The sequence below is a fragment of the Narcine bancroftii genome, chromosome 8 (assembly GCF_036971445.1).
Source record: "Narcine bancroftii isolate sNarBan1 chromosome 8, sNarBan1.hap1, whole genome shotgun sequence".
NCBI classification, from domain to species: domain Eukaryota; kingdom Metazoa; phylum Chordata; class Chondrichthyes; order Torpediniformes; family Narcinidae; genus Narcine; species Narcine bancroftii.
In genome coordinates this window covers 46,213,642-46,232,074 of record NC_091476.1, presented here as the reverse complement: position 1 = coordinate 46,232,074, position 18,433 = coordinate 46,213,642, and the positions used below count along the sequence as shown (strand labels likewise).

The 18,433-nt window shown below is 42.8% G+C and overlaps 1 protein-coding gene across 1 annotated transcript in view; it reads left to right on the top strand.

Annotated features, from left to right (window-relative positions):
- LOC138740643 (integrator complex subunit 6-like) overlaps positions 1 to 18,433 on the top strand; it is a 133,354-nt gene that overhangs the window by 103,056 nt on the left and 11,865 nt on the right. The window contains 5 exon segments of the mRNA XM_069893569.1: positions 599 to 814; positions 1,963 to 2,089; positions 13,900 to 14,042; positions 14,740 to 14,968; positions 17,275 to 17,457. Of these exon segments, the coding sequence (XP_069749670.1) occupies positions 599 to 814; positions 1,963 to 2,089; positions 13,900 to 14,042; positions 14,740 to 14,968; positions 17,275 to 17,457 (898 nt within the window).

The following is an 18,433-nucleotide window of genomic DNA, read 5'->3' as shown; positions in this document are numbered from 1 at the left end:
TCCTCTGCTTCTCCTCAGGCATGGGGGTCTCCCTGTTTCCTGGTGCCCTGTGCCCATCTTCTGGTTCCCTGAAGTCTGCAACCCCTCGTGGCTGCTGCTAGTCATGGACGCAGACCAACAATCACGGGATTTTAAATAAAACCACTGTTGAGTCCTTCAACAGGCCATTTAAAGCCTGTGCTGAGCACTGAGACTTCACTCCCTGTTCTCCATGGATCTGCACCAGTGGCAGCGCTGCCATTTTTACAAAGAACTCTCCTGTGGGAGTATTCTTGTTGCTTTTGTTGTCTTGCTACTGCTGCTGGCAACACTGATGGAGATGACTGGCACTTAATATCAAAGATTTTTTTTTACAGTGGATGGAACATGTCAACTGAAACAACAAATATTGTAAGTTATGAATCAAGCAGCATCTCGGTTGATGTTCAGATCATCTTGCTTTCCATTGGCTTTTGAGAAAAGGTTGCTCACTCACAATGTCAATTGATTTTCCACAGATTTTGACTAGCTGAGTTCTTCCAGCATTTATGTTTTTGTTTCAGATTCCAACATCCACAGTGTAATTTAGTTTCCATGATAGCATTAATATGTGTTACAGGCCAAAATAGAGTCAGATCGTATCATTGCATCGGTTGGGAAAAAGACTCCACAGGATCTGGGAATCAAAGTTAAGAGCCAATCTGGTGTATTGTCTTTAGCTCATCGCAAAGACTTTAAGGCACTACTGCAAGGAATCACTGGAGAGGTGCCTCTCAGGCCCATGGAGCTAAGTATGAAGGAGTTTGCTGGCTTTCAGATAGCAATTCTAAACAAGGTAATTAATGCTTCAAAAAAGTGACTTCCCCTCCTCTACATCAACTCGGCCCTCACCTGCATATCCTCCATTACCTGCACATCTGCACTGGCCTCCCGCCAATGTGCAACAAGGACAGGATTTCCCTTGTTCTCACTTACCACCCACTAGCCTCTGTATCCATTTCCACCACCTACTACGTGATCCCACCAGCAGACACATCTTCCCCTCTCCACCTTCACGAACCGCTCCCTCTGTGACTCCCTCATCCACTCCTCCCTTCCCACCTATCACCCCCTTGACGCTGACCCATGTGACTGCAGACTTATTCTTCCACCCACACTTCCATCCTCACCACTATTTGGAGACTCAAGTGAATCTGCAGGGGTCATCTACTGCACCTAGTGCTTGCGTTATGGTCTCCTCAACATCAGAGACATGACGCAGACTGCGAAATTGCTTTCTTGAGCACTTCAACTTTGTCCGCCACAATAGTGGGGGTCTTCCAGTAGTAACACATTTTAATTCCCTGTCCAATTCCCATGCCAACATGTCTGTCCATGGTCTCATGCTGAGACAATCAGTAAATTGAAGGAACAACTCAAATTCCATCTGGGACCCTCCAGCTGGATGGCATAACATCGACTAATCTGCTTTCCAGTCGCCCTCCCCACCATCTATCCCCATTTTTCCTCTCGCTCTTTCCTTTTCTCTTCTCTCTTCCACCTCTGCATTCACAGAGCCTCCCCTGATCAATTCTCACCTTTCCACTCCTGTCCTGCTATCCATGTCCAATTTATCACCTTTTGTCTGTTGATGTGTGCTCCTCCCATTGCCCTTTCTTTCCTTCTCCTCAACCTTTCAATTCAGGTGACTGCCTACATTTTACACATACCTTGAAGAAGGGCTCAGGCCCTGAAACATCAGTTTTATATCTTTACCTCCTATGGATGCTGCGAGATCTGCTGAGTTCCTCCAACATTTGTGTTTTTACTACATTTTCAGCATCTGCAGACTTTCATGTTTCACTCCATAAATAATGCTTCTGTTTGTTGGTTTTTTTTTGAAATGAAATGTATTTTTGTGCTGTAATAGAGGCTCTATTGCTTTGTGAATTGAGTAAAAACTGATTTGAAAATTTTTACAAGTGGCCTTGTCTTCAAACATAGGACGTTAAGCCCCAGACTTACAGGAATGCTTATGACATCCCTCGCCGGAGCCTGTTGGACCAACTAACTAGAATGAGATCAAATCTACTAAAAACTTCACATAAATTGTTTCGTGGGCAAGACGAAGGTAAGGAAAATGACTGAAATGGCACACATGCACTCTGGTTTGCATCTAAATACAAAACTAAGTTCAAATGTATAGAAAACCTGAGGTCTGAATATTTCAAGCAGTTGAAAACCACAAGGTGATGGACAGGTATAAAGTGCCAAATGGTGGTATTGTTTTAGATCATGTGGAAGTTGGTCCCATCAATTAACATTACATCATCAGGAATTAGCATCAAAGGAAGGAAGTTAATGCTGTGGTGCAATCAGAGGGCTAATGGTGGAAGTAGGTCAGGGCAGTCCCACCTAGCTGATGGTGGACTGTGGTGTTGGCCAAACCAAACAGGGAAAATGTGTTCAAAGTGCTCTTGCAGCAATATGGCAATATGTAGCAAAACTAATTTTGACCTGTTCACTTCCATAGCTTTAAAAAAAAATGTTACTTGAAAAGTAAGCAATACAGAAGAACAAACTTGAGCAATAAATTTAAATCCCACCACAATAGGTAGGGATTTCAAAAATCAGTTAATTAAATCAATTATTCATAAAAATGAAAACATAACTGCCGTGTTGTCATTAAAAGTAGAGCTATCATTTAATGATAGTTAATATGCAGTTTTTGTGAATGGAAATGGTCTTTATCACATCCATTAATGGCATAAATGTTTTTTTAAATTGAAACAAGCATGCCTTTCTTCTGATGGTCAGCAGCAGCCACGTGCTGCCATTTTGAGTCAAATCTGAGAAATCCCCTGATTTCACTCTGTAGCATTTATTTTAAACAAGGATTCCTTAGGTCCAAAATTCCACTCTTTACTATTTTTTGATGTATTACCTTTAAATTAATCTAGTCTCTAAATATTTAGAACATTACAGCTTCATACAGTCCCTGCAGCCCATGATGTGCTGACCAACACAAACCTACTCAACAACTAAACCTTCTTTACCTCACACCCACAGAACAGAAAACAAGCCCTTTGGCCCTTCCAGTCTGTGTCAAACTATTATTCTGCTGAGTTCCACTGACCTTGACAAGGTCCATAACCCCCCCCCCCCCATACCCCTCCCATCCATGTACCAGTCCAAATTTTTCTTAAATGTTCAAATTGAGTCTGCATTCACCATTTCATCTGGCAGCTCGTTCCATACTTGCACTACTCTGTTTGAAGACGTCCCCCTAATGTTCCCCTGTAACCCTTAACCCATGTCATCTGGTTTGTATCTCACCCAACCTTGGTAGAAAAAGCTGACTTGAATTTTCTTTATATATATCCCTCATAATTTTGTATACCTTTATCAAATCTCCACTCATTCTTCTATGTTCAATGGAATAAAGTTTTAACCTGTTTAACCTTTCCCTGTTACTCTGTTCCAGAACTCCCGGCAACATCCCAGTAAATCTTTGCACTCTTTTTACCTTATTGAAAGCTTTCCTCGCTGTCCACATGCCTCTTGTCTTTGTGTCATCTACAAATTTGCTGATCCAATTTACCTCATAATCATCCAGATCATTGATGTAGATGACAAACAATAATGGTCCCAGCTCTGAATCCAATTTACCACATAATCATCCAGATCATTGATGTAGATGACAAACAATAATGGTCCCAACTCTGAATCCTGAGGCACACCACTAGTCACAGGCCCCTGGTCTAAGAAGCATTCATCCACTACCATTCTCTCTGTCTTCTCCCATAAAGCCAAAGTCTAATCAATTTTACTACCTTGCCATGAATACCGAGCTTCTTAACCTTGCTGACTAACTTCACATGTGGGACCTTGTCAAAGGCCTTACTAAAGTCCATGCTGACAACATTCACAGCCTTTCTTTCATCAATTTTCCTTGTTAAACAACCTCTAAGAACTCTATAAAATTGGTTAAACATGACCTCCCATGTATAATGCCATGCTGACTATCTCAAATCAGTCCCTGGCATAATCCTCTTTTTCTTGCACCCATGTGTTTTTCTGAGTCTTTCATATTCCTAACACTTCTTGCATTGAAGTAAACACATTTCAATTCTTCCAACTGACTACATTAATGCTCCTTCCACTGCCTGTCCTTCCTCACAACCTCACAATACATTGCATCAACCTTTTCACCATCTAGTTACCATTTCCTTGCTAAACTAGTTTAAACCCTCTCAACAGCTCTTGCAAACTTCTCCACCAAGATATTGGTCCCCTTCCATTCCTTTTCGCACAAATATTACGTTCCCAAGAAGGGAGTGGAATGCTTCAGAAACCTGAAATCATACCCCCTGCACCAATTATTCATAAGACCATATGATATAGGAGCAGATGTAGGCCATACAACCCATGGAGTCTGCTCTGCCATTCCATCATGAGCTGATTCATTCTCTCACTCAGCCCCTCTTGCCAGTTTTCTCCCCATAACCCTGACCATTCAGATACCGATCATTCTCTATCTTAAATACATCCAACAACCTGGTCTTCACAGCCACCCATGGAAGAAAATTCCAGAGGTTCACCATTCTTTGGCAACAGAAATTCTTCTGTATCTGTTTCTAATGGGCGCCCTTCAAACAACTTTGCCACATCTCTGTCCAAGCCATTCAAAATGCTTCACTGAGGCCCTTCCTCATTCTTCTGAACTCCATGTAGTTCAGTCCAAGAGCTGCCAAATGTTCCTCACATGCTAACCCAGGGGTGGCCAAACTTGCTTAATGTAAGAGCCACATACAATAAACTTCAGATGTTTGTGAGCCACAAGACATGAAAAAATATTACACACACACTTTGACTCTATCATTCACATTGTATTTCTTTTGCCACTTTTGTCCATTCTACGAATCTATCCAAGTCGTTCTGGACCCCTTCTGTTTCTTCATCATTACCTGCCTCTCAGTTGGTTGTTTTTCCAGACTCTTTTGTGTAATCTTCCAAAGGCGCTATTTGCCTTGGCGAGTCTGTTGTCTATCTCGTTGTCGATCCTTGCATCCGATGAAATGGTGCAGCTGAGATAGGTAAACTGGTTGACCGTTTTGAGTTTTGTGTGCCCGTTGGAGATGTGGGGGGGCTGGTAGTCATGGTGGGGAGCTGGCTGATGGAGGACCAACTGAAAAACCTCACAAAGATTAGCGTATACAGAGCCGTTGTCATACCCACACTCCTGTTCGGCTCCGAATCATGGGTCCTCTACCGGCATCACCTACGGCTCCTAGAGCGCTTCCGCCAGCGTTGTCTCCGCTCCATCCTCAACATTAATTGGAGCGACTTCATCCCTAACATCAAAGTACTCGAGATGGCAGAGGCCGACAGCATCGAATCCACGCTGCTGAAGATCCAACTGCGCTGGGTAGGTCACATCTCCAGAATGGAGGACCATCACTTTCCCAAGATCGTGTTATATGGTGAGCTCTCCACTGGCCACCGTGACAGAGGTGCACCAAAGAAGAGGTACAAGGACTGCCTAAAGAAATCTCTTGGTGCCTGCCACATTGACCACCGCCAGTGGGCTGATATCGCATCTTGGCGCCTCACAGTTTCGCGGGCAGCAACCTCCTTTGAAGAAGACCGCAGAGCCCACCTCACTGACAAAAGACAAAGGAGGAAAAACCCAACACCTAACCCCAACCAAACAATTTTCCCTTGCAACCGCTGCAACCGTGTCTGCCTGTCCCGCATCAGACTTGTCAGCCACAAACTAGCCTGCAGCTGACGTGGACATTACCCCTCCATAAATCTTCGTCCACGAAGCCAAAGCAAAGACCTGCCTCTCACTCATCTTTATATCATCTACAAACTTGGTCACAAAGCCATTTATTCTGCAATCCAAATCATTAACACACAACATAAAAAGTGTTCCCCAACTTTGACCCCTGTTGAATACCACTGATAAACAATAGTGAATAAGATCTTTTATTGCTGCTTTGTCTCCTACAGATTAGCCAATGCTGTACCCATGCCAGAATCTTTCCTGTAATTTCATGGGCTCTCATCTTAAGTAGCCTCATGTGCCGCCCCTCATCAAAGGCCTTTTGTAAGTCCAAATATACAACATCTACAGCATATCTTTTGTCTAGCCTGCTTATAGATTCCTCAGCTCTAGCAAACCTCTTTACCATGATGTTGGTCCCCTTCCAGTTCAGGTGCAACCCATCCTTATTGTACAGGTCATACCTTCTCCATAAGAAGTACCAATGATCCACGAATCTAAGTCCATGCCCCCTGCACCAACTCTTCAGTCAAGCATTCAACTGCTAAAACTTCCTTTTCCTGCCCTCACTGGTGAGTGGCACGAGCAGCAAAGCTTTTTATCTTCCTTTGCAACTCTTTACTCCTTCCTCAGGACCTTATCTCCTTTCTTATCTAAGTTATTGGTACCAAAGTGAAACATGGCATCAGGCTGCTCATTCTCCTGCTTGAGAATGCCGTGGATTCTGAGAGGTCCTTAATTCTGCATATAGGAGGCAGCATATCATCTGGGAGTGCCTGTCTTGTGCACAAAACCTCCTATTTGTTCCCCTAACTATCAAATCCCCAATCACAATAGCTAACCCCTTCCTTTTTGAACCAAAGGGTCAGACTCTGAGGGAGACCTGATCACTTCGGCTTGTCCATGGCAGATCGAACTCCCCAGCAGAATCTAAACCATTATACTTAGTGTTGAGGGGTACGGCCACAGGGATGCTCTGTGCTGACTGCCTATTTCCCTTCCCTGTCCTAATAGTCATTCACTCAGCTGCCTGCCTCTTGGGTGTGTTTCTCTTTCATAGCTTCTATCACCCACTCTGTCTCCCAAATCATCTGGAGTTCATCCAGCTCCAGTTACTTAACAGTCTGTGAGTAGATGCAGCTGTGTGCACCTCATAGGTTTAGTTCATAACACAAGACAGCAATATATTGGAGGTCATTTGGTCCATCAGGTCTGCTCTGCTCTTCCATCATGAGCTGCTCTCTTCTCCCACTAAGCCCTTCTCTCCATAACCTTTGATACCCTGACTATTGAGATACCTATCAATCTCTGCCTTAAATACACACAATGACATGGCCTGCGCAGCTGCCAATGGTAGCAAATTCCAGAAGTTCACTACTCTCTGGCCAAACAAATTCCTCAGCATCGCTGTTCTAAATGGGATCCCTTCAAACCTGAAGTTGTGCCCTCTTGACTCCAACGTCTGCTGTCCCAGATTTCCCATATCCTGAAATTGGAGCATACCACTGTCTAGGCTGCCCATCTCTATTACCTACTCAAGATTATTATGAAAAGTTCATGCCTTACCTGTAGCATGTCCTCAGCCTCTGCTCACCAAAGTTTCTTAATCCAAAGCCTCAAATTATCACAGCAGTTGCTCCACTTAAGCTCCCTTTCCCTTTATTAGCTGCAGCTAATTCATCGATGGAGAAATTTAAACAACCACCTACCTTTCCCAGTGCTTTTTAAACTATCTTCTTGTTTCAATTTCCACTCTCGCAGCTCCGAATGAGAAACCTGGGACTAACGAGGTCTAAATTTAGGACGTAGTTAGATGGAGTTAATCATTCACCAAGGTTTTTTTTTTTAATTGTTTTCTTTCTACCCTGTTTTGACTAAGGGTCACTCTACTTGGAATCCAATAGAGTACCATGATTTCCCACATGCTTCCCAGTTGTCAGGTAGGAAATACTGCCCCTTAACCTACATCAAGTCTGATTAAGACCCCATTCAATAAATGGGGGACATTAGGCTTGGGGAGAAGGTCAAATTGTTATATTTCATCTCTATATTTTTTTTTAATGTAGACATATAGCATGGTAACAGGCCATTTTGGCCGACAAGCCCATCCCATCCCATTACACCCAATTAACCAACAACCTGGTATGTTTCAAATGGTGGCAGGAAACTGAAGCCCCAGGGAAAACCCACACAGACATGGGGAAAATGTACCAACTCAAAATATCTTGCTCATTTATATCCTTTTTAGCATGAAGAATACTTTAAGGGATAGTAAACATGGCTTTGTGTGTGGTAGGTTGTGTTTAACCAATCTGATAGTTTTTCAAGGAGTTACCAGGAAAGTTGATGAAGGAAAGGGTGTGGATATTGTCTACGTGGGCTTTATAAGGCCTTTGACAAGGTACCATATGAGAGGTTAGTCAAAAAGGTTCAGACACACTAGGTATTCATGGGGAGGTAGTCAACTGATTCAACTTGGCTACTTGGGAGATGCCAGAGAATGGTAGAGGATAATTGCTTCTCAGACTGGAGGCCTTTGACTAGTGGTGTGCCTCAGAGATTGTTGCTGGGACCATTTTTATTTGTCATTTGTATCAGTGATCTGGATGATAATGTAGTAAATTGGATCAACAGATTTGCAGATAACACAAAGATTGGAGGTGTGGACAGCAAGGAAGGCTTTCAAAGCTTGCAGAGGGATCTGGTCCAACTGGGAAAATGGGCTGAAAATGGCAGATGGAATTTAATGCAGACAAGAGTAAGGTGTTGTAATTTGGAAGGACAAACCAAGAAAGCACATACACAGTAAAGATAGGACACTGAGGAGTGCAGTAGAAAAGAGAGATCTTGGAATACAGATATATAATTCCCTGCAAGTGGCATCACAGGTGGATGGGATTGTTTGGCATCTTGGCCTTCATAAATCAAAGTATTGAGTCTAGGAGTTGGGATGTTATGGTAAAGTTGTGAGGCCATATTTAAAGTATAGTGTGCAGTTTTGGTCACCTAACCACAGGAAAGATATCAATAAGATTGAAAGAGTGCAGAAATTTTCAAGGATGTTGCCCGGACTTCGGGAACTTAGTTACAGGGAAAGGTTAAATATATTAGGACTTTATTCCCTGGAGAATAGAAGAAAAAGGGGAGATTTGATAGAGGTATTTAATATTGAGGGATCTAGACAGAGTAAATTTAGGTCGATGTTTTCCACTGTAAACCAGAGAACATGAGTTAAGGATGAAAGGTTTAGAGGGAACATTAAAGGGGAACTTCTTAATACAGAGTGGTGGGCGTGTGGAACGAGCACCAGTTGAAGTGATGAATGTGGGCTCAATTTTAGTTTTTAATAATAATTGGACAGGTACATAGATTAGAGGGTTATGGAGGGTTATGGTTGGGGACTAGGTCAGTGGGACTAGGGAGAATAATCACTGACTAGAAGGGCCAGTTTCTATGCTGTATTATTCTAAGCTTTTATTGTATGAAATGTCCCTGAGCTTTTGTGAATGTTAGTTTCAAAAACTTTAAATGGCTTTGATAAAAATGACAGATTTGATGGAGAACAGCAAAAGCTGCAGATGCTAGAATAAGCAAAGAATTGCTGGAGATACTCAGCAGGTCCATGGGTAGAAATGATCAATTTGAGTTGAAACTCTCTACCTTGACTGAGATGGAAGAGGTAAAATTAAGTGCACAAGGACAGAAGCAGAAGATAGAAAATAATTGGGAAAGGGATCATTACACAATGATATTGAGCAAAACTTGGCAGTAATTGGGAATAGATTTTCTTGAGAAAATGCACAACAGAAATGTGGAGGTTGTTTGGGGACCACTGCCATGGGTTATGGATAGATTTGTCCCACTGAGACAAAAACAGGATGTTAGGGTGTACCATAGAACATTACAGCACAGAAAACAGGTCCTTTCAGTCTGTGCCAAACTATTATTCTGCTTTGTCCAACTGACCTGGACCCATGCCATATCCCTCCATACCCTTCCATCCATGCACCTATTCAAACTTTTCTTGAATGTTAAAAGTGAGCCTGTGATCATTCATTCCATACTCCCATCACTCTGTGTGATTGAAAACTCCCTCTAATGTTCGACTTCTCCCCTATAATCAACAATCTTGATGATAATGTGGTAAATTGGATCAGCATGTTTGCTGATGACACAAAGATTGGAGGACTGTGATGAAGGCTTTCAAGCAGAGGGATTTGAACCAACTGGAAAAATGGGCTGCAAATTGGCAGGTGGAATTTAATGCAGACAAGTGTAAGGTTTTTCACTAAGGTAGGATGTGCACAGTAAACAGTAGAGTAATGACGAGTGTGGTAGAACAGAGGAATCTGGGAATACAGATGCATAATTCCCTGAAAGTGGTGTCACAGGTAGATAGGGTCATAAAGAGAGATTTTTAGCACATTGGCCTTCATAAATCAAACCATTGATTATAGGAGTTATGTTATGGTGTTGTTGTATAAGACATTTGTGAACCCAGAGTTGGAAGTATTGTGTGCATTTTTGCTTGCTGAACCACAGGAAGGATATCAATAAGATGAAAGAGTGCAGAGGAGATTTACAAGGATGTTTCTGGGACTTGAAGAACTGAGTTACAGTGAAAGGTTGGACAGGTGTGGAGCTTAGAAGAATGAAGGGAGATTTGATAGAGGTGCACTAAATTATGATGGATATAAGCAGGCTTTTTCCACTGAGGTTATGAGATAAAAAGTAGAGGACATGGGCCAAGGCTGAAATGGGAAAATTTAAAGGGAATATTAAGGGGAACTATTTCATGCAGAGAGTGGTGGTAGTGTGGAATGAGCTGCCAACTGAATTGGTGAATGCAGGCTAATTTTGACAATGAAGAAACATTTGGGCAGGTGTGTGAATGGGAGGGGTATGGAGAGAAGTGTTCCATTTGCATGTCAGTGGAACTAGGCAGAATAATAGTTTGGCACAGACGAGAAGGGCCAAATGGCCTGTTTGTGTGCCCTTGGTGTTCTCAGTTTCACAGACTTCTCAGGGATATCATAGCTTTGTGAGGAGCAGGTTGTTCCGCATGAGCCAAATTGAGTTTATTTTTGAAGTGACAAGAAATTGATGTAGGTATGACAAGTGTATATGGATTTTAGTAAGGCATTTGACAAGGTCCTCCATGGTGGATTCCTACTGGAACCTTGGCTGTGTGGATTCCTAATTGGCCTTCCTGATGAACCAGAGGATTGTAGTAGATGGAACGTAATCTGCTTGAAGGTCAATAACTAGCTTTTTCTGATTTTTATAAATGCCCTAGACAATGAAGTGGAAGGATGCATCAGTAAGTTTGCAGATGACATAAAGGATGGAGGTGTTAATAGAAGATTGTCAAAGTTTACAACTGGATCAAAACAATATAGTTAGGCGAAGAAATGGCAGATGGAGTTCAGTCAGAATAAGTGTTAAGTGATGCATTTTGGAACATGGAACTTGAAGGTCGAGTGCATGGTTAATGGCAGGATTCTTAACAGTGTGGTAGAACAGAGGGACCTTGGGGTCTAAATCCATAGATTTCTTAAGGTTGCCATGCAGATTGACAGTAATTAAAGCCCTTTTGGCATGCTGGCCTTCATTAGATGGGGATTGAGTTCAAGAGGCCTGAGGTAACATTGCAGCTCTACAAAACTCTGGATAGATGTTGTTTGGGTTTGGGTGGGTCCCATAGGTTAAGAACCAGATCAAAGTTGAAGTACAAAGCACATGTTTATTTGGGGGATGCAAACGGGACTACAGGGTCAATATGTTAGGCAAACCTCGACACACATACACACACAATACGCAAGGGGTAAGTGTACACTTTGGATAACGAGGGAGAAACTGACAGAAGACTGGGGGAAATTACATGAACACATTCAGCAATCAGGATCAAGGTGATACTACGTGCCCCCATCCTTTGACCAGTATGGACTCTGCTCTTGCTACCTGCCCTAGAGACTCACCGCAACCCAGTGTGAAAGATACTACTTGCGAGCCACAAGGAGTACAAAGAGGCAGAACCAAGTCCTTTATAGTTTTTCAGGCAGTATTGGGGGGGCCAATCACTCGGGCCAGTCTGGGCCCCATTTGCTGCTGTGGCCAATGGCTCAAAGCCATGTGCAGGGGTTCAGCAGGGGTCAGCTGAGATGATTCACCTGGGCCAATTAGGTGAAGGTCAGGGCTGAGTTTAGGCAGGCTGCCTGGACTGCAGCACCTGGTGATTTAGGTGGGCCAATAGCAAGGGTCACCTTAATGGCTTGGGGTGAGTCTTTGACCTTGATTGTCAGTTAGTGTGTCCTCTGAACAGGAGTGCAGCAGCGCCACCAGGTAGTGGATGCTGCCTCTCCATTACAATAGATCATACAGAATATTGTGTCATTTCTAGTTGCCTCATGACAGGAAAGATGTGGAGGCTTTGGAGAGGGTGCAGAGGAGATTTACCAGGATGTTGCCTAGATTGGAGAATGTGTTTAATTTCTCTTTGGAGCAAAGAAGGATGAGAAATGACTTAGAGGTCTACAAATTATGAGAAATGTGGGTAGGGTGGATAGCCAGCATTATTTTCCCAGGATGACAGTGGCAAATAAAAGAGAACATCTGTTTCAGGTGAGTGAGGAATGTTTCGTGGAGATGTCAAGGTAAGTTTTTTTTATACACAGAGCAGTGGGTGCCTGGAGTTCATTGCCAGGGGTGATAGTGGAGGCTGGTGCAATAGGAGCATATTAAAGATTCTTAGATATGCACATAGATGCAAGAATAATAGAGGAATATGGGTGTGAGGTTGGGAACAATTGGGTTGCTGCAGAGCAGGTTGACATAGGTGGTGCAAAATCGTGGGCCGTAGGGCCTGTACAGTGCTGTAATGTTATAAGATAGGAATGGCTTGCAAGTATATGGACCAATTCCAGACATATGCCAGCTTGGATAGGCATGGATGAGTTGGGCTGATGGGTACAGCCTTTCCCTCCTATCTCCAACACCTCGATTTACTGTGTCACATTGTGATGAGGAGAACAAGTTCGGAGGGTCCAAGAAGTAACGAGTCTGAACACAGTTTAACCACGAACAAGAATCTTTATTTACACGCAGGGGAATTTGCAACACATGACAAAAAAACCACACACATTTCATGTGGATGCAGCTAAACAGCCAATACTTGTTACTCCTGATATTGAAACTACTCGCAGTTCCCATAATTAAAAGTGCAGTTTGCTTTTAATTGCAGTTCTCTTAAACACGCAGATCGCGACTACACTCAGTTCCCATGCTTAAACGTGCAGAAGAAACAAACAGTACCAGCCGTGCCTCACTAACTAGCAGTCAGGGTATCCCACTTAACTACATAATTTAATAATAAGGATAAGGGACAACATTCCTTTCTAGGTATGCATCACAATCACCCCCTACTTTGTACTGGCACTCATCTTGCAAATGACTCTTCAGTGTCACCCAGGGCTCACAACCTGGAGTGGAACTAGGGTATGTTTTCAGGGCGGGGGGGGGGAAAGGCCAGAAGAAGGGGCCACCCCAGGTATGCCCAAAGGAGGCAAGGTGTTCAAGAGAGCTAATTGAAAGCTATGCCCTTTGTATGTCATTTGTGTTCACACAAAGCTAACTTTGATTGACTTGGGGAAATTACTTTCAACCTTGCTGGTCAGAAGACCCTCCAGGAAGAAGCACATGGAAATTCCATGGGCTAGTTACCTGTCTGATCTGTTGGATAATCCTCTGGACAGCGCAATGTAACTTTGCCTAAGTGCCAACATTCCTCAGGAATTTCATGGGATAATTTCCTTGTTGGTTGGTGTCAGTAGGATATCTGCTAGTAAGATATTTTAGATGGAACACCTGAGAAACCTGACTGCATTGCTGAGTCCTTAATTAGCATGCTGTCAAATGTGGCAAACTGGACCACCAACAAGAACCCAGGTTTATCTGATTTTATCCAATTCTGAATATGAATTGAGTTGCTTGATTGGGATGCAATCTGATAAAGTGCTGCTGACATTAAAATAATCATGTCATGAAAGTGAATTTAAAAATATTTGTATAATTCATTCTATGATGTTGGAATCAAATGTTTATTATTACAACTGACAGACAGGCATTGTAGCAATTTAATACTACCTTTATTTCAGATTATTTGCACAGTATTCCTGTGGCACAGATGGGCAACTATCAAGAATACTTGAAACTTATGCCTCCTCCTCTTCGTGAAATTGACCCAGACCAACCTAAACGGCTCCACACGTTTGGGAATCCTTTCAAGCAAGACAAGAAGGTAGGCTATTGTGAATGGATTTCCGGGTTTTTAAGCTTCTAGTTAAATGTAGCAAGCTTAAGGGATGGGAGCATGTGTGAAATTATAATGCAAAGAGCCCGAACAAAATGACCTGCATGGACTATAAGATCATTTCAAATTTGGGACTGGCCATAGCATTTTGGTATCCTATTTGGGATGGATTGTTCCACATAGCCAACAAAAAGGCAGGCATAGCTGGGACCCATGCAGGGACCCAGAGCTACCCCTTTGATTTAGAAAAAGTGGGATGAGTCAAAAGGGAAGGTATTGAGGGTGAGAGCAAATTCTGCCAGAGGAGGGTGGTGGTGGAGGGGGACTGGTTGGGTCTGTTGTTAAGAAAGACACAAAGGGCTTTGAGACATTAGGTATAGGAGATGGAAGTGTATAGAGATTGGATATCCATAGTGAATATGAGGCAGTCGAGTTTAGGGAATTGGAAGTTGTTGAAATGATGGAGGGCATGTGAGGAATGGCAGATGCAGGTGAGGATGGACTAGACTGGGATTGGGGGGGGTCGAGAATGGAGTCGAGGTAAGATGATACAAGTTCAGTGAAAATGCAAAAACATTGGGTCTACCGGGACAAACCATGTTGTTTGTTGTTCTGGTTAACCTCTTCATGGGATCTCGTCACCTTTTTTGTATTGCTATAATTAAATTTTGCCTTCTATTGTTAGGGAATGATGATCGATGAGGCAGATGAGTTTGTTGCAGGCCCACAGAACAAAGTCAAACGACCTGGAGAGCCCAACATGCCAGGATCACTAAAGAGAAGACGTGGCTGGTCACCATCACTGCGACGACCTCAAACTCCACCTGCCATTAATCACATTGGAGAAAAAGGATCTGTGACTGCAGAAATCCAATCCCATGGCTGCCCTGAAAAGCCTCTGGAAGTACAGAATGGTAAAGGGCCTTCCATTATTGTAGTGTTAGAAATGGTATGGCTCGCTGCTGATTCCTGCTTTTAGCAGCGATTTAGCAATCTAATCCGAAGCGACACATCCACACAGAGATATAGGATGATGGTTATCACGTTTTAAGTTGATACACCTATGAATCAGCAGAATCTGAGAATGGTCATGTTGTAGGGAGTCATTTAAGCCACTGTCAATACAACCCTAATAGAAGAAGGAAAAGTACAAGCACAGGTACAGGCCTTGGAATCTATGACATTTGTGTTGAGCATGATGTTAAATTAAACTATGTCTATGCTACTTTTTTTTCTTTGGTTTGGCTTCGTGGACGAAGATTTATGGAGGGGTAATGTCCACGTCAGCTGCAGGCTCGTTTGTGGCTGACAAGTCCGACGCAGGACAGGCAGACACGGTTGCAGCGGCTGCAGGGGAAAATTGGTGGGTTGGGGTCGGGTGTTGGGTTTTTCCTCCTTTGCCTTTTGTCAGTGAGGTGGGCTCTGCGGTTTTCTTCCAAGGAGGTTGCTGCCCGCCGAACTGTGAGGCGCCAAGATGCACGGTTGGAGGCGATATCAGCCCACTGGCGGAGGTCAATGGGGCAGGCACCGAGAGATTTGCACATGATACATTACCCTCTGTGCCCTGTGTAATTGTGTGTCTATCCTGAAACCTCCAAAATGAGACTAGATTCTCCTTCCACCATCTCTACCCCTGGCAGCCTGTTCCAGGTACCTATCACTCTTAGTTAAATAAAAACACAACTTGCCCCACACAGTTACTTTAAGCTCTCCCCTTCCCCTCAAGGTCATGTGACATTTTTCCTATAAAAAAATTCTGAATTTCTACCCCATCTTTATCTCTCCTAATTTCATAAACTTCTATAAGATCTTCCTTCACCTTTGCTCCAGAAAAAAAAAACAACCCAAATTTGTCCTATCTCTCCTTATAATTCTTATTCCCTAATCCAGACAACATCCTGTTCAATCTTTTCTGTACCCTTTCCAAAGCCTCCACACCCAAAATCAGAATTGCACACAAGTCAAATTTGGTGAAGCACAAAAGTCTCCAGATGCTGTGATTGTAGTCAAAATGCATAAATGCTGGAGGAGCACAGCTGGTCTCACACCGTGCATAGGAGATAAATATACATTACTGACATTTTGGGCCTGATCGCTTCCTCATGGTATGAATGAAAAAAGACAAGGCTGTCTTGGTGGGTGAGCATTTCACAGACAGTGACAACTCCCTGACCTTTAGCATAGCTATTGTCAAGGATCGGAGACATCAAAATGGGAAAGTGATTAGAGAAGGGTTAATATCCTGTTTTGCGGAAACTGCCAAAATGTTTGGCCTGGAAGTCAGCCTGAAGAAAACTGAGGTCCTCCATCAGCCAGCTCCTCACCATGACTACCAGCCCCCCCACATCTCCATCGGGCACACAAAACTCAAAACGGTCAACCAGTTTACCTATCTCGGCTGCACCATTTCATCGGATGCAAGGATCGACAACAAGATAGACAACAGACTCGCCAAGGCAAATAGCGCCTTTGGAAGACTGCACAAAAGAGTCTGGAAAAACAACCAACTGAAAACCATGAGATAAGGCAGGAACTTGGGAACTAAATTGGGAACAATTTGGGAGTAAACTGTTCTCTGGTAAAGCATAGCAAAAATTGGAGGATGTTTCGGTACCACATATGGTGGGGGGTGGGGGGGGGGGGTGGTCCCTGGATAGGTTTGTCCCAATAAGACAGGGAAAAGATAGAATAAACATGTCATGGTTGATAAAAAGAGATGGACAACTAGTCAGGAAGCACACATAAGGTTTAGAAAGCAACGGTCAAGGAGAGCCCATAAGACTTCGATGTTATTTTACATAGACTTATAAGTGCCTAGAATGCTTTTATCCTATGGTAGAAGTTGAAACATTTGGGGCATTTAAGAGACTCAGGCACATGAGTGAAAGAAAAATAGAGGGTTACGTGAAAGGAAGGGATTTGGTTCTTTTGGGTTGGGATATGTAGGCTGGCACAATGTCGAGGGTCAAAGGACCTGTACTGTGCGTTCTGTATTTTAATTATATGGTAGCCGAAAATGAGCTGAAAAAAAGGATAGAAAAGCTGGAAAGGCGTACGAGAAGACCTTGACAAGCAGGATTAAGGTAAATCCTAAAGCGTTCTATACATACAAGAGGAATAAATACAATGATCAGAGTGAGGGTAGGACCAATTAGGGATAAAGAGGGAGGGGATGTGTCTGTAGATATGGGAGGTCTTAAATTTATACTTTGCTTCACAGGGGAGAAGGACCTTGGTGAATGTCAGGTCAGTCTAGAACAAAAAGAAAAAAAGGAAGAGCTGGATCTTAAAAATATTCAGATAGATATGTCCCCGGGACCGGAATGGATATACCCCAGGAAGCAATGGAAAAGATTGCTGAAGTGTGACAATGATCTTTGTGGCCTCCCTGGCCACAGAAGAGGTACTGGAGGATTTAAGAATGGCTAATGTGCCTTTTTAAAGAAAGGTAAAGGGAGAATCCTGTAAATTAAAGACCAGTGCATCTCTTGCATTAGTGGTGGTGAAAACTATTGGAGAGGATTCTTAGGAACAGGATCTATGAGCATTTAGAGAAGGAGTCAGCATGGCACAGTGAGGGGCAGGGTTTTTTTGTAATTCTTTATTTAGCGCACTATGAACCATATCAACCAATATATTTACAGATGTATCTCTTTAAATATTCACAGTGACATTTTCTTTTTTTCACTTCATCTCCCCCTTCCCACCCGCCTCCAAAAACAGTAAATATTGGACATATAAATTACAATAAAACAATATCTTTATACAAAAGAAATTCAAACAAGAAAGATGTATCATCTACTTATTCGCATTAAATCTTATTGTGTTTATCATTTTAGGAGGTGGTGGTCCTGGGCCTGCTCTTTCTGTTATGTTCCATATATGGTTCCCAGGTTTTTTAATCATTATAACTTTGTCTTTTAAATTATATGTGATTCTTTTTTTTCCAATGGGATACACTTAAACTTGGTTATATATTCCGTTAATGTTTATAGTCATATGGTCCAACATAGCCATCTTATATTTTTATTTTCACTTTTCTGCCTCTTCACCACCTCCATCCCTTTTTTTTCCCCATTACTGTTTTTTAAGTTTTCCTTTTTAATCTCAATATATGACCACACATTTAAGACATGAAATACGCCAACAATCCCCACAAGCAATAACCCTTTAACCCCAAATGAACCTCCCCTCCTTGGATTGCCTCCTGTCCCTTGATGGCAACCACAACTCCCCTTTCCATTCGGTTTGCGAACTTACTCGCAAGTGTCAACCGATTTCGCAGTGACCATTATTCTCCCACCCCCAGCCCCCCAGAGAACATTATTTTCCTATACTTATAACAAAGCTCTCTTTTTTTCCTTCTTCCCTTTTATCCA